The sequence below is a fragment of the Eutrema salsugineum genome, unplaced genomic scaffold (assembly GCF_000478725.1).
Source record: "Eutrema salsugineum unplaced genomic scaffold, Eutsalg1_0 scaffold_3, whole genome shotgun sequence".
Lineage (NCBI taxonomy): Eukaryota > Viridiplantae > Streptophyta > Magnoliopsida > Brassicales > Brassicaceae > Eutrema > Eutrema salsugineum.
The window spans coordinates 3,561,983-3,584,487 of NW_006256756.1; the positions used below are offsets into that span (position 1 = coordinate 3,561,983).

General features: G+C 33.6%; 3 protein-coding genes across 3 annotated transcripts; 1 reads left to right on the forward strand and 2 right to left on the reverse strand.

Annotated features, from left to right (window-relative positions):
* Positions 1-1,708: 1,708 nt before the first annotated feature.
* LOC18014411 (putative F-box/kelch-repeat protein At1g61540) lies at positions 1,709-3,022 on the reverse strand. The gene has a single exon (XM_006396756.2). It carries the CDS (start codon positions 3,020-3,022, stop codon positions 1,853-1,855), a length of 1,170 nt encoding a protein of 389 aa, XP_006396819.1. The 3' UTR covers positions 1,709-1,852.
* Positions 3,023-4,990: 1,968 nt separating this feature from the next.
* On the reverse strand, positions 4,991-6,255 carry LOC18014412 (protein LURP-one-related 15). Its single transcript, XM_006396757.2, has 3 exons — positions 5,912-6,255; positions 5,585-5,812; positions 4,991-5,410 (listed from the first exon to the last, which is right to left on the reverse strand). Exons 1-3 carry the CDS (start codon positions 6,116-6,118, stop codon positions 5,282-5,284), a joined length of 564 nt encoding a protein of 187 aa, XP_006396820.1. The 5' UTR covers positions 6,119-6,255; the 3' UTR covers positions 4,991-5,281.
* Positions 6,256-18,837: 12,582 nt separating this feature from the next.
* On the forward strand, positions 18,838-22,497 carry LOC18014414 (protein TPX2). The gene is given in 18 exon segments (XM_024154334.1): positions 18,838-19,213; positions 19,510-19,671; positions 19,780-19,860; positions 19,939-20,071; positions 20,154-20,268; positions 20,383-20,433; positions 20,545-20,642; positions 20,726-20,801; positions 20,888-20,950; positions 21,048-21,122; positions 21,218-21,276; positions 21,387-21,459; positions 21,553-21,618; positions 21,713-21,775; positions 21,866-21,931; positions 22,027-22,070; positions 22,148-22,236; positions 22,332-22,497. Coding segments are annotated over 18 exon segments (1,515 nt in total). The 5' UTR covers positions 18,838-19,020; the 3' UTR covers positions 22,340-22,497.
* Positions 22,498-22,505: the final 8 nt, after the last annotated feature.

Sequence of the window (22,505 nt, forward strand, 5' to 3'; positions counted from 1 at the left end):
TTACACTAAGCAACCATGACTTTGTATGTTCAAGTCAATAATAAAGTTTAGTTCGGAGGAAAAAAAATTGAAAGATTGAGTTTGCTCAGTCATATGATCAATTTAACTTTGTGTTCATTTGGATCAAAATTGATTTGAATGATGCAAGAGGTATGTTATATAATTATCGAGTAATACTCTATGTTCGACTTTAAGAACCAAATAAAAGTAATTAGACAAAAGTTTCAGTCGCTTAATTCTAATTCCACATACCTGATTGGGAATATGAAGTAGAGGATCCTTAAAATTGGTTCCGTTGCAATTTCGCATTTGATCATATGAAAGGAAGAAACGATTTTTACGCGCTTGTCTCATGAGTCATTCATTAAACACTAGCCAGAAAAGAGTTTATAATTTCTCAAACAAGCTTAAAATCATCTACAAGTGAGAGAGAACAGAGATGTATATCATAATCGAAACATTAGTGAAATATGATTCTTTATGTTCAAACTTGTTTCATCAGTCGCTTACCAACACAGTAGCAGCAAGAACACAAACGAAACTGTAATCGAGGTAAGTCTTCTCAGTTTTTCACGTTATGTGAACATTGGAGACTTGGAGTTCGTTAGTTTGATAAGCTCGATATTTCTAAATTCTCAGCCCCATGCAAACTTACTCTTCTACCTGCATCACTCGAGATTCGCTACGTTCAATACTTCTCATTATGTCAATTCATCAGCAGCCCGAGCACACTACGAATTCATAAGAGATAGGGGCTGCAAGCACAGCATCAAGCCACTCGACCTTTCCCAAAATTCTTCATTGTTGCATTTTTCAAGCGCAATAACTGCACATCAAATCCTCTTATTCTAATAGCCACTAGGATGAAAATACTTGTCCCACAAAACAAGACCATAACTTGCAAACTTAGGCAGACCTTCTAATTACCCTTCAAATTTATCCAGTATCCTATCCTAGAGTTGTACCATTTGAATCCATTCGACCTATCGAGCAAGAACAAAATGAATTAAAGGCGTGGTGTCTATAATGTCTCTATATAAAAAAAAAACACCATCTTGGTCAAAAGACCATACAAATTTTCATGTGTATGCGTTCAACATACAAACAGAGGATCCTCAAATATATGAACAAAAGTTTCATTTGCATAAGCAACCAAAGCTTCAATATTTTCGAGTGTATGCAATTGAAAAAGGCTCATCAAGTCTGCAAATTGTTTTAGTTCTTCCCACCAATGCAGAGAAAACATTTCTATACAACACAAAAAAAAAAAAAAAAAAAAAAAAAAAAATTGGCTTAGACAAAGTTCACTCGTATACAATTCCCGTTTGAGAGTAAAACAGAGGATTCTCAAATTATATCAATTTATATGTTACTGATATAACCGCACATCAACCCTATAATCTACCATAATCCTATGATAGCAACAAAAGCTTCATTATTTTGGAGAGTGTATGCACTAGAAAAAACGCTCATCAAGTGTGTATACTGCCATAATACTTCCCACCAATTTAGAGATACCATTCTTTACAACACAAAAAATGGCTTTAACAAAGTGCACTCTTATGCAATTCCCGTTTGAACAAAACAGAGCATCCTCATAGTGTTTTCAAAGCCAATTTCTTTGTTGGTCCGATCAAAACAAGGTATTCTGGTGAATTGTCAATATGTCACGCACCATTCTATGCAACACAAACAAAAAATACTTCAAGAGACATTTTGGTCACCGTTACAAAATACAAAAGCTCCAAATCCGCTAAAAACATGAAACAATCATTCATTATAGACAGAATAAATGAACTGAAATTTGGAGGCAATAACCCTTAAAAGCCACTTCTCATGAGCATGCATTTCATCAAACAGAAGCAGAAAAAACATCCGCAATGTACAAGCGAGATGAATTGTGGTCTCTAAACACAACATCCATCCACTCAACCTTCCCCCAAATCTCATCCCCATTGCGCCTTTCAAGAGCAATCACAGCACACCAAACAGTTTTAACAGTGTCTTCAAAACAATCATCATCCCACAAAACAGCCATCTTTCCACCAAAATCCACTATTCCACAAAACTTACGGACGTTCAAATCAGGCAATCCTTCAATACCCTTCAGTATCTTCCACAAGCTTGTCTTACAGTCATACCAACGGAACACTCCCTTATTCCAAAGTTTGAACAAGACGTTGCCTATCACGCCATAGGAAAAGAATATCGTAGCAGCCATACTCATATCCGTTGCTATTGGCTTCCAATTCCATCTAGCTTCCTTCGGATCGTAAGCTACAAACTCACCCCCAGACGTAACCACGTAGAGTTTTCCACCAAGTCCCATGCTTCTGAGTGCAACATCATTGCGTATATCCGTTTCAGGGGTCCACACATTTTCCCAAGTTTGCGTCTTTGGATCAAACACCTCGACCCAGTTGGAGGAACTGACGTCTTCTTCGCAGCCTCCTGCTACATATATCTTCCCATCAACTAAGCTCGCTGTGGAGTCACCGCTCCGCTTCACTCGCATGCTTGGAGCCTCTTGCCACGTGTTGAACCGACAATCAAGGACCGAGACACTGGATGATGAGTGCTCATACCCGCCGGTTATGTAGATTTTGGAATCGACGGCTACGATACTCGACGATCGCACAACAGGCAAACAAGGAGATGGGATTGGGATGAATTGATAGCCACTTGACTCGTTGGTTACGGTTCGGTCAGGTTTCCGACAGAGAGTAAACCAGTCTTGCTGGTTAACAGGATAGCGTAAGCACAGGTAGAGACAATTCTCGGTGCGGTCTAAGCGTGATCTGGTCCGGTAAAGCTCCGGTGAAGCAACGATGGATCTAAAACTCTTGGAGACGAGTGAGAGTGTTGGATAGTACAACCTGGAAATGCGGGCTATGCAATTCAGTAACAACTCGTAAGGAAGTGACGAGAGAGAGGTCGGTTTTGACACCGGCGATGGCTTCTCCTTCTTTCTCGGTGGTTTTGCGCCGTTCGAGGCGGCGGAGAATCTGGCTTTCGTCGACATTTTAGGTTTTTTTTATTTTGCCTGTAAGACCAATGGTGGTTTTTACCAACATTTCTACTACTGTCTCCGTTTGACAAAAGTGTTGTTCTCACACTTTTTTTTTTTTCAAAAAGAATATGATTTTAGAATTCTAATATAATTTTTAACATAAAATACTATTTTTAACCTCAATAAATTTAGAAAATTAATTATAAATATGATTTTAAGAGTCATTTTCTATAAATTAATAAGGATATAAAAGACATTTTATCTTATTTCTTAATTTGTGTGAAAAATGTCAGAACGTCACTCTTTATAAAACAGAGGGAGTATTTTTTTTGATTAAAAAATTCATGCAAGAGAGTAAATAGTTGAAAACGTTTCTTTAGTGGATACGGATGGAAATGTCTCTTCCCCACTTTTAATATTAAAAAATTAAAATAAGAAACTAAAGTAAGTCTCTGCATTGCAGATGAGGAAATTGTACGTGAGGAAACTCGAAACCAACTCTTGGGCTTCTGTGATGGGCTTTAATAAACATGATTTAAAAAAAATATACTCTGTTTAAATGCGTTCGACATACATATTAAATGGTGGAACTGAGGAAAAAACCTTAACTATAATTTTTGAAGTAGCTGCCCCATACCGCGCATGTGAGCGCGCCAAATTTAATGAACCATCTCAACTACCAAACAACATTAGAAGAACAATCAATATTTGATATTTCTGCTGGATTTTGTTACAAATTGACGGTTATTTTTCTTTTGTTTGTTCATACTACATGAGATATAGTTGAGCATGGCTCAAAATTAAATTTGGATTCTGACATTAGTCTATGGTTCGGGAAAACGAAAACATGATTTAGTTGTGCTTAATTTGAATAAACTTTAAACATGATTCACTCTTCTTTACAGATCTTCCTCACTTCAGAGTTCAGTGTATACTTTTATGATGGCAACTACTCATTGATTCATAAGTTTAAGAATCTCCAGAAGCATTTCTTCAAGAAGTAATATCATGACTCTGACTCCACTAACAATATAGGGAACAAAACATTTACCATATACAAGATTTCCAAACCATTCAAAAACCTGACATTGATATGGCAAGATGATTGTCATTAAACCAAGTCGTAAAAATGAGTAACTTTGATTAAAGAGCATGATATAAAACAAACTGAACATGGAAATAATAAACCAAAAAGATGGTTTCGTTTGGTTAAAGAATCAACCAAAAACTTCTAATACACATTTGCTTTTATATAAATAAACAAATTTTTAAAAAAAAAAAACACATTGGCTTCCCCAAACGTTTAGATCATCAACCAAATCTTCTTACGGAAACATCAAGAGAAAGAAACAATATTTAAAACATTCCTCAAACTTCTACTTAGATAGATAAAACAAAGCTCAGAAAAGAAATAATAAAAAAACACTAACCTAACCATCTAGCATATCCACCTCAGCAAACATATCTTCTTCGCTTTTATAAAATTATAGAGGCCCATCGTAAACTGTGAGAATTACTCCCTCCGGATTTATTTAGTTGTCCTTTTAAAGTTATGCATACAGATTAAGAAAATATTAATTGTATTAGTTTTTTAATATAAAAATATCATTAATTAACTATTTAAACACAATTCAACCAATAATAAAACAAATTGCATAATAAAAATAATCTTAAAAGTAAAAAATTAATAAATGTTACATCAAAAACTGAAAACGACAACTAATTTAAAACAAACAAAATTCTCTAAAACGACAACTAATAAAAAACGGAGGAAGTATAAAAGAAAAATGCCAATACAATTTTAAATTCGTAGCAACACCATCATCAGTCAAAACGTGAGCCAGTACTCGAGTCTCTCCATAGTTCCGTTTTGGCTTAAGATTCCGTTTTGGCTTAAGCCTATTCATTTATCCGTTTTACTGTGAAAGTGTGTTCTGTGATACTGAATGTTTTGGCTTAAGATTCAACATTAGTACTCAATGATGAAGTAACCGATGAAAAGATAAACCAAATTTTCAGTTTGCCTTTTCTTTTGGTTTTTCTCATTTATATAGGAAACAAATGGAACTATTCGTTCCTCTTACAATGCTGGAAACAAATTACATAATGGGGAAGTGGAAATCATGAAAAGACGACGTCAGCCAAGAAACTAGAAAACATAACACACTCTGTTTATTTGCTAAAACAAAGGAAATAAGAAAAAAGATGAAGAATAAGTCAAACCGGTCCATCTTGGTACTTTGGATTGGGTTTACTCCGGTTATGATCTCATCATCTGCCTCCGGCGGAGTAACCTCTGCCGTCAATGGAATAGAAAATAAAAAGGAGCGAGTGAATGAAGGCATGATCAACGTTTGGGTAAGGCGTCACAGAGTAATTGATTTTTCCCTCAGGCTCCACCTGTTTTACAAAAATAAGAAAGTTATTCATTTTTATTTAAACCCAACCAAAGTATTCCAAGTAAATGTTGCTTTTATATATTGTTCCTTCCTTTTGATTTGTATAAGTCCAAAGTTGTAAAAATTCATAAAACAGTAAAACACATTTGAGAGAGGAACAAAAGGAGAGGCTTACTTGGGCAACAATGGCGTCAGATTCACCGGCGTAGACAACACAAGAACGCTTATAAGAACCCCCTTTGACTCTGAAATCACATCTCTTCTCTTCCTTATTGTGACTCATAAACACATCAAGTTTGACCTTAACCTGAACCAACGACGATTTCTTCACTGTGTACAGCAGATCACACTGTTCTGTACTCTCTCCTCTAAATACTTGCCATCTGCTATGCAAGCTCATAGACTGCAATTTTATACGGATTAATCAGTTACAGTAATAATTATATCAACATGTTCTTTTCTTCATTTACCAACTTGTGTGTGTGTGTGTGTGTTTATGGACCTTTTCTCTCAAAGTCAAGAGCGGAGTTCCAGAAGCATCCACTAAGATCCTCATGTCGCGAGTTAGTCCAGAAATATTCTTCATGACCATGTTCCCGTTTTCGTCCGATATTTCCAAGTTACCTTCCGATACCTTCTCTATCCCGTGACTCAGATGCTGAACATTATGCCCCACTTGATGCAAAGCATGCAGCAAAGTATGCTCCATTTTCTTCTTTCTCCTCAAGAATGGTATAAACTCTCTCTATTTTCTTTTCTTTTCTTATTTGGTGGATTTGTTTCCGTCTGGTTAGTTAAGCGGAGAAGACAAGTTTCAGGGATTTTATAAGAGGATGAGGAGGAAGATAAGATTCAAGAGAGAGAACTGAGGTTTTTATAAATGGGACAATTAGGAAAAAGACCAAGACCCGAAAAAAAAACTAGGGTTGATTTTTCAAAGTCATCGTCTTTTGTCGTGAGAAACATCACTTTCTAAAAAAGTTGTGTAAAAATTTAAATATCAAAGAAAACAAAAAGTAGTAGTGTCAAATCCTGAAAAATCCAAAATAAGAGTCCAATAACCACACACAAGTTGTTAAGACCATATCTCCAATGGTTGCCTCTATTTTTTTCCTCTATAATAGAGAAACTTTAAAATAAAATAGAGGTACATTTGTCTCTAATGGTTACCTCTATTTTTCCCTCTAAAAAGGAATATTCTTAATATATTCTATTTGTTATTTGTTCTTAACACCTTTTACTAATAAAATTTATGAATTGTCCTCACTTATTTTTTTTAATAAAAACTTACATAAATTATAATACTACTAACTTTGATAAATAAAATTTGTGAATTAATCTGTTATTTTACTATTTATAAAAGTTTTTATAAATTATAGTGATAGTAACATTTGATTACTAAAATTTTTAAATTAATCCCACTTATGTTACTTTTTATGAAAGTTTCAACATACTATAATAATACTAAAAGTTAAAATTCATAAATTAAAAAATTAATTATTGTTAATTTTCGTTTATTTTTATGTATTTTTAATTTGCAATTATTTTTTGTAGTTTAGTTTCAATGAGAATTTTTATATTTAACAATACCATATGTTTTTTTTTAACTATAACCAAAATTATCACATTTATATTCATAAAAAATTATACTTTTTGCATAAATAGAAAGATTTAAAAGTTAAAGGACTACTTTACAAATAAAAAAATTCACCTTTATTATAGAGGGAAAAATAAAATCTCTCTATTTTTGGAGGAAAAATAGTAATCTCTATTTTATCTGTAAAATAGAGGTGAGTTGGAGATGCCTGAATGAGGAAAAGATGTTGATATAATTAAAAACAATCATATAGTACAAAGTACAAACCTAAAAAAACTACTAGAAAACTACTAGCCCAAACAGTGGGGGAAAGAATCACAGTACAAACCTAAAAAAACTACTAGCCCAAACAGTGGGGCAAAGAATGACATGCGTACCTTCTCACTTTCATACAGTTTGTTTATCTACAATATATATATATATATATATAATATATATATATATTATAGATTCTTTAGCCGCTTGATTACTTTGACTATACAAACATTTCTTTTCTTTTTTGTGATAATATGTGAATTTATATACCAAAATAAAGGAACGTTAAGTTACACATGCTTAGCATAGCAAAGAGTTAGTTAAAAGCCCAAAAATATTAAAAAGCCCAAAACTAAAAAAAGAACTATTACAAGAAAACCTCTAAAAATTAATAATATCAGAATTATGATATATTATTAATTTATTGTGATATTTATTATCTATAATTATTAATTTATAGAAAAGAATTTTTTTAAAAAATGTCATATATAAACTTAAAATTAGGATTAGTAATCATAATAATCACAATAGAATAGTTGTTTATATTTGTTAATTGTGGAATGAATAATTTATGTAAGAATAGAAATGTTCATTAGTACAAAATTTATAAAAAAAAAGTATGGCCACTATCCTTAATTTTGGTGCTAAAATTAAAGACAATATCATGATATATTTCAAAATAGTTATACGTAAGAAAATCAATAATCACATCTAATTTTTTTCACAAATTTTGAATGGAAATAAAAAAAACATTAAAAGTTATTGATGTAAATAAGTTAAAATATGATTTTTCATAAAATTTCAAACCTAAATAAAGAAAAATAACACATTAAAATATGTTTTAGTATATTATATCTTATTTATATTTATATAATTATTAATTTATATTTATGTTGGGACCATATATTTACATAGAAATTTCAAAAAAATTATTATTTTATTTTTTTATCAAATTTAATGGATTTTTATATTGACTCGATTCGAAATCAGAGAAATTTATTAATTTATAGTAATTAATAATTTATCGAATATTAATTTATAGAAGTTTTATTATACTTAATATGTGAACTAGGAGAATAACAATGTAGTGGGATTTCTCCGATTTCTAGCCAACATAATATCTCTAACCGAGCAATCAATCAACCTAAAAATGTTCTCTCAGGTTGAGGAAGTACCTTCAAGAAGACGTAGATCGTAGCTTGAGCTGCCAAGCGCTTGACCAGAGTTGACCTGAGTTGACCAGACTGGATTCAAAACCCATGGTTAACACTAGTGGCTTGAGAGCACATTCATTAGTGATTCCCTCTATGGGATCATTAGATTAAAATATTAGTTTTTTGAATTTTGAGTGGAGGGATGAACTTGAACTATTTTTTAGGTTTTATTAGTGAATCCCATTATGGGGTCATCCCAAATAAATTTTTTTTTTTTGAAATTTAAATAATTTAATTTTAGAGAAGAATTTAAACACAGAATTATTATAAAACAAAAATACAATTTATTACAAGTAGATAAAATATTAAAATTATAAAAAATATTTAATTGTTTTTTTAAGAAATACCAAATTTATTAAGAAACATACAATAGATAATGTTCCCATATAATATACAATATCCTGTTTCAGCAAGCGATGAGGAGTTTCTGTCACAGCTATTCTTTCAGAACATCACATAATTTTTTTTGAGGAATTAACCAATCACCTGGTAGCCAGTGCTATGACCAAGCTGAACAATGCCCTCTCGGAGTTCTCTTTGTTGATGAGATAGCTTATAAGTTGGTCGATCTCTTGCGCTTCCTTCATCAAAAAGAACAAGAATATCATGCTAAGTAAACTGCTGATTGGAGAAAATTCATAGTCTTTCCCCATAATCTAACAATATTACAAGGCAAGATGATTCCATATCAGTTGAGAGTTGACAAACAAACCAACTCTTACTTGTTTCAAGCTGGAACGGGCAATATGGAACTGAAACGGCCAATATGGAAGACAACAAGCATCTAGAATTTTTCTTTATCCAGAGCAATTGCAAGAGGTTCCAAGTAACTGAAACGGCCAATATAGAAGACAACAAGCATCTAGAATTAGCGGAAACAACCGAGGGGAAGAAGAAAACACTGCAGAATTTATGCGAGAAGATAAAGATTTAGAGCAAAGGAAGAAGACGCATACTCAGTAGCTAAGGGCAACTTCATTGGTGAACCCCATATAGGGTTTGTCATGAATATTTTATTAATAAAATTTGGAGAAATTAAAAATGATAAATCCCATCTATTTTCTCCCACCATTGGTGAATCTCTGCAAGAGTTCTTAGGAAAAAAAATATTTTTTTTATGTTAAAATCGAAAATAATAATTAATATATTATGATATTGAAAAAATATGATACATGATTTGCATTACATTATTAAATAACATAGACAATAAAAATATTGAAAACATAAAATAGTTATATGGAATTTAGCCAAGTGTCTCCCAAATATGTTCAACTAAATCAGCCTTCAGCTGATCATGTATCCGTTTGTCTTTTACTTTTTTCGGTTGCCAATCAAATTGGTGAAATTAGTAGGCATAGTCGTAGAATACGACCTATCGACCTGTGATGTTCTGCTCCCTTCTCCGTGCTCGAAAGTTGTTAAATCGATAAATGATTGACTTCCTCGTTCATTCTCTACGATCATGTTGTGTAGGATGATACCGGCGGAATCACACACCCAGACAACCCCTGCCCTAATTTGAAACAAACTCAAATCCCAAATTTTACCCCCAAATCAAAAACCCTAATTTTCATTTAGCTAAAAGCTTCAATTCAAAACGATAAACAACTAAAATTGTTCAAGAACGTACCTCGGCTACGATTTCTACAGAGCACAACCCCAAAATTGTCTTCTACACTCGCCGATTTTCGATAATTTGTTCGCAGGAAGAGAGGTTTTTTTTCGGAGAAAACGAAGAAGGACGAGAAATGTTTTCTCGAGGTCTCGCGTGAAGAGAGAGAAGAGAGAAGGCTAAAAAAAATAACCAATCCTTTGTTGCCACGTCACGGACGAACTCGCCCAGAATCGGTTCCAAAAATTCTTCGGGACGACCCGACTCGTCCGTCTTTATTAGTTTTTCATTTAAATTAAAAAAAAAATCATGAACCTCTTAAGAGGCGCCGATGGAGATGCCCTAAAAGTCCATCAGTTAATCCACCAATAAATATCACTTGTTGTTTATACTCTCCTGTCTTAAAAGCCACCTGCAAAGACATGTGAAACAGAAAAGCAAGCTGTTACTACCAAAATTTAACCTAGAAAACCAGTTGCCATGAAAATTCACAAACAAGAATCTGCAGAGCTTATGCAAGAATATTTCTGGATGTTCATAAAGGAGCCATATTTGATCACTGCTGTTATAAGTGGTCAACTAAAATCATCTCAGTTGATGAAAAAACCTGAAATCGAAATCTCACAAAGCTTGGAACGTTGACCTAAATCACCTAAAATTTCATTACTTTTCCTCATCAATTCAACAAATCTCCAAAGAATCTTAACATGATCAGAAAACAAGGAATCAATTTACGATAGGTAGCAAAAAAAGTCAAAGTTAGCAAACAAGCTTGTCATAACACAATTGTTTGCTAAAACTGTCACGAAGCAATATAACAAACAAAAATTTTAAATATCTAGAAATTCTGAAGAAGCTACTTTGAAGTTTAAGCCACCCCGGAATCAGGAAATGATATTTTTTTTTAACGAAAATTTCCACCTTGTTGCTTCGAAGTAACTCAAAAGCAATGCAAAATTAAGTAATTAGAATCGAAAGGAACCTGAATGGATTTGGGACCGTATTTGAACAAAATTCTGCGAAATTGGTTCTTCCCTTTGATGGGTCACCGTAATTCCCGCTTCCGCCTCCCGCCATGGAAGCACTTTTCGAAAGCTTCGCGTTGCCGGTGAAATCGCACCAAAAATCGCCTTCGCAGTCTAGGAGAACAAAAATTCGGGTGAAAAAATGAAATGAATGATGAGAAAAAAAAAATTGTCCCCACAACCTTCTCTTATTTTCGACGAATCACGGGCCAACACACGTGGTGTGATATCGTATTATCAGCTTCGTCCGGAAGAGACAGTATCACGAAAAAGATGCCTATTTTTCTTTTTTATTTAAATCGATTCTGCGTTGGATTTTGGGCCACGATCCTGAGTTGATACCCCAATGGACATGCTATGAGACCAAAAAAGATCAAAGTTGACTTTTTCAAGTTATATTTTTTTTTTTCCTGAGAAACATCACTTTCTAAGTTCAAAGAAAACAAAAAGTAATGGTATCAGGAAAAATCCTGAAAAAACACACACACAAGTTGGTAAATAAAGAAAAGATTTGATTAAATAAAAATAATCATATAATACAAACGTAAGAAAATTATTATTGCGGGGCCAATAATCACGTGCACACCTTCTTTCATACAGTTTGTTTATGTATTATTTAGCCGCTTGATTACTTTTTGACTATACAAAAATTTTTTTCCACCGTCTTATCATAGAATTGTACCATTCGACTTACTATAACACTCTATCACGTTACCCATCGACCATCCTAAATCAAAATGAATTAAAGACGTAGTGTCTATATTGTCTCTAACACAGCCTTGGTCAAAAGACCATACAAATCTCCAAATGTTTACGTTCCACATTTCCACACACAAACAGATTATCCTCAAAATACAGGAACAAAAGAATCATTGGCATAAGCAACAAAAGGTTCAATATTTTGGAGAGTGTATGCACTCTTTAAAATATCGAACTGTGTAACTTACTTTAATTCTTCCCACCAATGTAGGGATAGCATTTCTATAGAACACAGAAAAAAAATTAGCTTGACAAAGTTCACTATATACAATTCCCGTTTGAGAATAAAACAGAGGATTCTCAAATGATTTCAGTGACAATTTATTTGTTGGTTCGATCAAGACATGAGCATAGCTTTGCCTTAAACAATGAAATACCCATAGCATAGCTTTGTCTGCAACTTGATCACTCTTAATATCAATGAGAAACCCCAAAGGATGCTTCAACAGACACACACATACTAACTGTCATAGTTAAAGATTCATTCTGGTGAATGCCAAATTGTCATTTCATCAAACAGAAGCAGAAAGAACATTCACGTTGAAAAAAAAAAAAAAAAAGCAGAAAGAACATTCACATCGAACAAGCAACATGCCCCGTCGAGTCTAAGCACAACATCAAACCACTCAACCTTTCCCCACATCTCATCCCAGTCGCGTCTTTCAAGAGCAATCTCAGCACAACAAATCACAGTTCCACGATAGCCATTGGAAACCACATCGCGATCCCACAAAAGGGCCATCTTTCCACCAAGATCCACCATTTTACAATGCCTACAGAGGAAAAGATCAGACAATCTTTCAAGACCGTTCAGTTTGTTCCACAAACTTGCCTTACACTCATACCACCTGAACACTCCGTGATTCCAAAGGAACAAGACGTCGTCTATCACACCATAGGAAATGAATTCCGCAAAAGTCATATCCACAATCGGCTTCCATGTAGCTTCCTCGGGATTGTAAACCACATACGTATCCCCCATTAGGTAGAATTTTCCACCAAATCCGAAGCTTTTGAGTTCAACATTATTACGTTTCTCCGTGCAAGGGTTCGTCACATTTGTCCACGTTTGTGTCTTTGGATCAAACACCTCGACCCAGTTGGAGGAACTGACATCTTCGCAGCCTCCTGCTACATACAACGTCTCTCGACGATTTATCTTGCGGGTGAGGAAACTCGAAACCGTCTTTCTGCTTTCTGCTTTATGGCGTGTGATTGCTGATTTCTCTTTAGTGTTGTTTCGGTTTTAATTTCTTGTCTCTCAAGCCATCTTTCTTAGCCTTTCGTTGTTGTTTATTGCTTATTTGTCGTTGTTTAGTAATTTTTTGGTTAATTTGTTTTCTTTGTAATCTCTGTAATTCTGTCAAAAACCGAAAATTGGTAATATAATCTTTACATTTTACCAACAAAACAAAAAAAAGTTGAAACCAAAGTTTGAGCCTATGTGATGGGCTTTAATGTTATATATTAGCAACGACGAATTTTGTTGTTTCCACACCCAATTAATTTTGTTTAAGCTACGTGTTTAGTCTAGTTCAATTAATTAGAAGTCTTTTTAATCCATTGAACTTCATAGTACTAACTAAATTCATAAAGATACGAAAAAGACTACACTTACCTGGCATGTTACAAATCGACGCCGTGTTTCATGTTTGCATGGACAAAGGCTAAACTGAGGCCATTCAACTCTTTTAGCATGGTTTTTTTAAGGCTTAAGAAGTGTGGGAATCTTGAAATCACTTTGTCATTGCCTTGTCACTTTGTCATTGCCTTATCACTTTGTCATTGCCTTGTCGCTAAAAATTGGTCAAGAAGTGTGAGAATCTTGAATTTTATTTGTGATAAGCTTCAAGATATCTTACAGCCCAAGTTGTCTAACTATATTAGTTTAGGATAAGATAGACATATTTCCAAAATGTTTTATAAAAATTAATCAACAAGAGATTTCTTTTAAGAGTTTATAAGATTACTTATAAGGGTTTATAAGACTATTGAAATTTTTATAAGGATTTATAAACAAGAAATTTCTTATAAATGCTTATAAAATTACTTAAAAGGGTTTGTGAAATTACTTATAAGAGTTTATAAGATTACTTATAAGAGTTTATAATATTTCTTCTAAAGGTTTACAAGACTACATATATATTTTTAAAATAATTATTTTATTACTGTATTATCAAATCCACTAAAAATTGTCGAGAAATGTGGGAATCTTGACAGTACTTTTTCAGTGCCTTCTCAAAATGTCTATTGGATTGATATGTCTAAGAATTTTTAAATTATTTTATTATTGTATTGTCAAATCCACTTATAATTTTTTAAAAATGTGAGAATCTTTGAATTATTTTTTATTGTGTATTGTCAAATCTTGTTACAAAGTCGACAATAGATTGAAAAGTGAAAGAAATTTTAAAATTTGGAGTGGTATACATCTATAAATAATGCTATGCCATTTTATTTTTTTCACAACCATTGAATTCCATTAAGTTTTATACTCATCTAGAAACAAAATGCCACTTCGTTCTTGTGGATATAATCCAGAAGAAGATAAGTTATTATGTCTAATCTACATGGAAATTTCTCAAGATCCAATCAAAGAAATTTATCAGTCATCTGATTAATTTTGGTCTCGGGTGGTAGAAGGGTATGAGAATAGAAAAAATTCAACCTGGAGAGAGCGCTCAAAAAGATTTATCCAAGCTCGGATTCAAACAATTGAGAAAGCAACAAAGAAACTACATGCATGCATCAAACAATGTGAAAACAGACGTCCAAGTGGTGCTTCAAATGATGATATTGTAAGTTAATATATGGTTTATCAATTTATATATATTTTAAAATGTATGACAGACTGATTATTTTTTGTTTAAATTGCTATGCAGTTCAACCAAGCCAAAATGATGTTATCTGAAGATCCAAAATATAAATCTTGGAAATTCGATCATGTGTGGAACATTGTTAAGAATTTTGAGAAGTTTAAAGATGGTGAAACCTCTGCAAGAAATGTGAGAAACCTATGTGGTTTCGGTTATACATCTTCAGAATCGGAAAATCCCACTCCTGATTCAACTACACAAGCATCTCCAGGTTTGTCCTCATTTTCTTTAAATTTAGATGATAATGAAGATATTTTTGGCGGATCTTCATCTCAGCGACCGATTGGGGTGAAAAAAGCCAAACTGAAAAGAAAATGTGATGATCAAACATCAATGGCATTGAACAACTTAGAAGAAGGAAATAAACAACTTGTGGAGCAACTAAAGAAGACAAATGCACAAAGACAACAACATTTGGATATTCAAAGTATGAATTATGCCTTGAAAAAAGGAAAGGAAGAAAACAAAATTTTGTTTCAAGACTTAGATTCAATACAAGGTGCGAATATCCGTGCATATGTTCAAGCTCAACAAACACAAATTCTACAGAAAAGGGCTGCACAAGAACAAGATCAACAAACTCCTTCTCAATCTACTTTATTTGGACAATATTTTAATAATCTTGGTGGATCCCAAAATAATCTACCAGATTATTAAACCAATAGTTTATGAAATGTTAAGTTTTTCTTAAAAAAAAAATTAAGCTTATGTTAATTTTATTTGTTGTCTTTTATTTTTATTTATGATATTAATTATGTATTTTAATATTTATAATTTGTTAAGTAATTTTATGTTTGTTTTATATATTAAAATTATATTTTCACGTTTTTATTTATAAAATTAATTAATAATTGTTGGATGGAATTAATTCATTATCCGGTCAATGTGATCATGTCACTGCTAAGTGAAAAGGATTGACGAACGGTCACTGTGATCATGTCGCTGCTAAGAAAGAAGGAGTGACGAACGGTCACTGTGATCATGTCATTGGCAAGATGAAAGGAGTGACGAATGGTTATTGTGATCGTGTCGCTGATAGGAGAGTACGAATGACGAACGATCATTATGATCATGTACCTGAAAAGAATGTGAGTGACAAATGGTCACTAGAGAGAGTCTCAACATCGACTATTCGTTTTTTTCAATCGATTTAACATCGACCAGTGGTTTATTATAAGTCGTTGGTTCATATTCTTGAATAAACCGTCTAGAAAAGTTGGAGCGACTGACCGACATGAGCTCCCTATTCAAAAAAAAATACGGAAAGACCGACCGACATATAAAATTTAATTCAATAAGAATTAGGATGGACATAACCCTATAAATAGAGAAGTCTTAGAGCAAGGACGGACACACAAACACATACTGCAGAAAACCCTAAAAACTTTATTCCCACAACAGAGAACCGAACGACCAGATCTCTTTGTACCTTCGCTCTCGCCAATCGACGACGACTACCGAGCGACGGATGATACCAACTTACTTTGATTTTCGATATTGATTGCTTGTAACTCAATATTCGTGGATTAATAAAGATCTATCTCTTCTCGTCATTCCGTAGGAGTATTCACACATGAACCGGTTAAAATTTGCCCAAATAATATTTATTTATTGTTATATTTTAATAACAATATTATTTTATTTATATAGTAAACAAAATCATAGTTAAAGTTTTTTCCTCAATTCCACCATTAAATAAATGCGTTCGACATACATATTTAATGGTGAAATTGAGGAAAAAACCTTAACTATGATTTTTGAAGTAGCTGCCCCTACTCATACTGCGCGTGTGAGCGCGCCAAATTTAATGAACCATCTCAACTACCAAAACAACATAAGAAGAGCAATCAATATTTTATATTTTCTGCTGGATTTTGTTACAAATTGACGGTTATTTTTCCTTTGTTTGTTCATACTTCATACGATATGGTTGAGTATGGCACAAAATTAAATTTGGTTTCTGACACTGGTCGATGGAAGTATGGAACTGGAAAACAGAAACATGATTTAGTTGTGTACTTGTCTACTTGTGTTTAATTTGAATAAACTGAATTAATCTGATCAGAATCGAATATTGATTTAGTTAAAAATGTTTTACAATTCTATAAAAAAGATGTAATTAAACATGAACCTAATTTTTTTGTTTTAGAAAGTAAAGATTTATTGGACTATAATCGAAGTCAAAACTGTATCAAAACCACCAATTATTAATTCAGTTTTTATATATTGTTGGATTTGAAGCTATCCCAAGACACTAAACCGAGCAACAAATATGTTCAACTACCCACATCCCTAAATAAATGTTGGCTTTGTACCCTTCAAAGCTGCCTTTGGTCCAAAACCCAAAACCCTTTTAGAATTTAGACAGTTTTGTCTAAAAGTGTATATAAATGTAAGCATTTAAAAGTTGTCATACCTACAAAATTAAATATTTGTCATGTCCTCTAAAAGATTTGTGTTGGTATTTGGTGTATCTTAGTTAGAAATAATTGTTTTTTTCTTATCAATTATCCATATCAACTTCAGGCCAAAACATTTACAAATCTAAACTGAATATAGTTTAAAAATTCTTAATATCCTGTTTTGAATAATAAAAAAGCTCTTTAAAATGCATTATTAAATAAATATGCTTCTGACTTGGTACCACTTTCAATAGTGTATTTATGTGTCTTTCATGCGCATAAAAATTCCACAAGTCATTAATGTCAATATGACGATTGGTGAAACACATGCTCTCATATAGGAATAATAATTCAAAGATTTTTTTTTTTTTTTTGTTTCCCGAGAGCCATTTAAACCCAAACATGGGTAATACACAGTGTCGGACCGATTAATTTGAATGTCTGTGTCTAAATTTTTTAAATATGCTTTTTTATATATATTTTTTCAAAATTAAAATAATAAATCATTCATTAAACTACTATAGTCGAGTTTTTTAATTAAAGTTTGTTTATACTTTTGTAATTGTTTAAACCTGGACTCGAAAAAAACTAGAATTTGATTTCTAATAAAATTTTGTCTTAACAAAAAATATGCTCCTTCAGAATGGATGCTGCAAATGCTCGCGGCAGTCGACTCCCTTGCCTGCCCTCAAGGCTAGGAAAAAGTCAACCTGTGATTTAACACTTGGCTATAAGATTCTCGAGTATAAAATCAAGTTGTTCTTGACCCAAAAAACATTGAAGAAACATATCAGAGTTGTCTGTGTGAAATTTGAACTTTCTAGAATTATAGCATGAAGCCATGAATTCGACAACATTTGTATTTTTTTACAGGTAGAATAAGAAAGACTTCATAGTTCGACCAAAAAAGTAGAACAATCGGAGCAAAACGATACAGTTATAAATCTTTGTACAATGTATTCTTTTTACATACATTTTGTAAACAGTATAGTGTATTCAGATGCGAACAAACTTTTTAAGTGTTTTAATCATAATTAAGAGAACATATGGAAATAAAAGTTTTAATAACCATAATGGCAGTTTATCTAAATCTAATAACCACAACAATATTTTGGGCATTGGAAAGATTCAAAGAACAAATATGATTTTGTTTTATGATAAAATAAAACGCAAAGAATCAAACCAAAAGACTAGATTACATATTGCAAAAAATAATAATAAAACCCAAAGACTAGATTAAGATTACATATATAATTGGAAAATACTGATTTATTTACATAAAAAGATGGCGACAAGTCAAACAGGACAAAGGTGACGAAATCGAAATTATCCACAAATCGAAATTCCCCGCCGGAAATTTCAGTCTCACAACAAAGCTCGTAGCCCGAAGGCTTGACGTCACTTCATATCAAAGTTACGAAAACACCCGTATCCATTCTCGCGACCACCTATGGGTATTCTAGTCTTTTCAGGTATCCTACTGAACAATCCAATCAAATTTAATTTTTTTTGTTACACTATCCAAATAGTCCACGTGAGCAACGCTGCACGCTTATTCGACGGTGTCGTTTTGTGCTTCTGGCAAAACAGAAGAAAAAGGAAAAAAATAAAAATTTGCCGTTTTGTCGCTTTTATTGTGACGTTTGTTTCCTTTCTCTGCATTCTTCTCCTTCTGCTCAAATCTTTTGCTTACTCATCAAAAATCAATGACGAATCATCACAGATTATATTAGGGTTTTATTCGATTGCACGGATTCGTGTGGTGACATCACGTGACGTAGTGTCCATCACTGTCTCTTCTCTGCTGCGTTTCTTGTTCACGAGAGAGAGAGCGACTGTAGAGGTTCTAGAGAGAGAGAGAGAGAGAGAAAATGGAGACGGAGACGGAGACGGATGAAGAAATGGAGATGGAGGAGGAGCCAATGGTGTTCGAAGTGACGGAAATCGATTTGGAGTATGAGTTTGATGCTGCTCGTTGGTACGATTTCACTCGTGAGGAGTTACCTTTGGAGTCTCGTGTTGCTCAACTCTGGTTCGAGACCGCTCAATCATACCCACCGTCTCGTGAGTATTAGCTCTCGTTTGTTTTTTTTTTCTGTTGATTAGCTTCGTTTTCGTGAAATTTTGGGCTAAAATTGAGAAGTAGCAAAACGTTGGGGTGAATTTGATTGACTATGAAATTTCTAGGAGTTTAACTGAAATGTACATTGTTTCTTGTGTTTTAAGTGTCCGTTTTTATAATTTGATTCTTCTTGCTCTGAGAGATTGCAGAAGCTCTGAGAAAATGCAGAAGCTTCATTCAAAATGCAGAGCACCAACGAAATGTGTATTTATTATAATTCATTTGTATGCTTTTTCAGCTTTTGCAAACAAACTGTTAATGATGGAGAGAGAGGAGATTTCTGATGGCAAGACCGAGCCTTCGTCAAAATCAGAAGATGGAGAGGTTACACTTACAGTTACAGCAGATGTCCAAGAAAGCGATAGTGAAATCAGGCAGCAACCAGATGTGAATGAAACAGGTTCTGGATTACAGCATTGTGTTTGGTTTTAAATAGCCAAGCCAAAAAAATTGAAGACCCTACAAGTTATGCTGGATATGAAAAAAAGTGATCTTGTTTTCTTTTCAGGAAATGGAATGGGGTCTGGTGTTTTTACCTTCATTCAAGGTGGTGATTTGAAGAAAGTTCCAAATGAGTACTTACATAAAGGTGATCACTTTACTATCATATCATGTGGTTCAAATATTCCTTGATGTTTAAAGTCTCACTTTCTCTACTTTCTACCAGGACCAACATTTAGCAATCGAATACACACCGTTAAACTAAAATGCCAACGAAACTCAAGCACCAGGGCAGCACCTAGAAGCTCAACGTTGATGAAACCTACTGCTAGCCAATTGGCAAAACAAGATAATGCTAGGTGACTATGAGAACCAAATAATTCTTTGTGTCTTTCTTCTGTCTACTTAACATAATGCGTGGTTGTTTTGTTGGTCTCCTAGACACCGTATGCAAGTGGATGAAATTAAGAAGAAAGGCTTGTGTCCTTCATCTGGATCTGAAATCCATGCTTCTAAAAGACAGAAGCTCGATGGAGGTTACTTCACAAGGTAGAGTGTTTAGTAGTTCTAACTTTTGTTTTCTCCTGTTCCTTTTCAAAAAAGAAAATTGATTCAAGTGTTTGACTAGAGTCTAATCTTTGACCGTTGAATAAGCTCTTCTCTCTTTCAGGTTGCTGAAACGGCTCAGGAGATTAATTTTGTCCACAAGGCACTTAAGAAGGTTGCTGCTATCTGTTTCTTGATTACTTCTGAAACATATGGAAAATTCAATGTTCTTGTTTAAAGTCGGTGAGTTGTGAATCGTTTAATCGGTTGGTATATGGTTTTTCAGGGCGGAAGTCTTGATAGAAACTCACAATATGCCAGGACGAAGATTACTATCCCACATGAGCCTGATTTTGCAACATCACATAGAGCAAATAGTAGACGGTGAGGGGCTAGATATTTGGCTGACAGTATATTTAAAAAAAATGATCTCATCTTAAAGGTTGTTGCACCATTGATTATTTCAGGCACAAGAACGATGCTACATTGGACCAGGACCCAACATCAGTATATAGATTCAAAGCACGCCCCTTTAACCGAAAAGTTAGTACATTATATGCTATTACCAAACATGGAAATCATATTTCGTTATTATGTCCCAAGCTCAAGCATGTCTGTGTTGTCTGTAGATCTTTGAGGCTCCATCATTGCCCATTCGGAAGAAGAGCACTCCTAAACTACCAGAATTTCAAGTAAGCGTTAGAAACTGAATTGGGATGGTGATATTTTTCATGTTTTACAGGGTTTTGAGTTGATACTTCAGATTTCATATCTTGGGCTTCTAATCAGGAATTTCACTTGAAGACCTCAGAGAGAGCTATGCACCATTCATCAGCAGTATCAACAGGGAATAATTATTATAAGGTTATACATCACCTGAACTTACTGAATGTCATATCATGTAACAAGATTGCTCCATATCAATGTGTGTATCAAGCATGAATCTTTGTTTTTGACAGGGGTCAGATAAGCCTGATACGACAGCTATTCCTGACGGTGTTAACAGGGAACCAAGGAGGTATTACTACCTTTAAATTATAGAAAAAAAAATGGAGAGATTTCTTGCTTTGTTACTCCAAACTCTTGTATGAAATAATTGTAATTATTCTGCGAGCTGAATTTTAACAGAGCAAGAGCTGCGGATATACCTAAAGATGATGATAGAAAACACCATTTCAAAGCTCGTCCTCTTGACAATAAGGTATGATGTTATTATTTCTTGCGTTGCATTTGCTTGCTTCAAACTTTTCATACTAATAGGTACACTCATATAGGTTTCGTTTCTGTTGAACAGATGCTTTCAAGTAGACGAGACATTGGCATTTTCAGAAAAATCAAGCGAGAAACTACTGTTCCCTTGGTATGTCATTTGGTGTCTATATAATTTTCATGTGTACTTTTTGTTTTTTTCTTCCTACAATATACTCAAACTGTGCTTTAAGACTCAAACTCAGGAATTTAGTTTTCGCTCGGAAAAAAGAGTTCAACCAAATTTGCCAACAGACCTTTTTAGTAAGGTACATCACAGCTTCACAATAATTGGTTCCCAGAACATTATTTTCTCAGTTTCTGCAAGATCTTGGGTTTACAATGGTTTAACTTTACAGCTCTCAATAAAGTCCGAGCTCCAGCCAAACAATGGATCTCGATTAAGATTTCCTCAGCCTGAACAAGTAAATATTGCAACTTGTGAATCGTCTTTTCATCTGAGTTTCGTTCCTACCTTTAAAATCATATTGAGTTTACAATCCATTTCTTGGCATATAAGGCTCAAAGGAAAATAGACCCAACTCCTTTCAAGCAGGAAATGAAGTAAGCTAATTGACTCAAACCTACTACTACTCACAACTGTGGTTTCTTTAATCACTGACCATGTTACTACATTGCAGAGAACAAGCAAGGTTACGGGAAAACCGAGCGGTATATGGACCACTGGGAGGTAAGCTACAATCAGCATCCGGTGCAACTAAACTAACAAGTAATATACCAACTACTACATTTTCTTTCTTATTTTAGAGGTTGTTTATTTATTTTATATAGCTTTGAGGATCATTGTTGTTTTCGATTTGGCAGGAGCGTAGGCATTGGATGATCAGCTCCTTATTTTTTTTGTACATCAAGACTTGGTTTTCTTAGGGTAATAACTACTCTGAAATGAAGGCTAACATTATGAAGAAAGAACTAAAATGTGGTGTAACATTATAGTCTTGTGAATTTTGGCAAAAGGGAAATGTATATTGGTGGGAT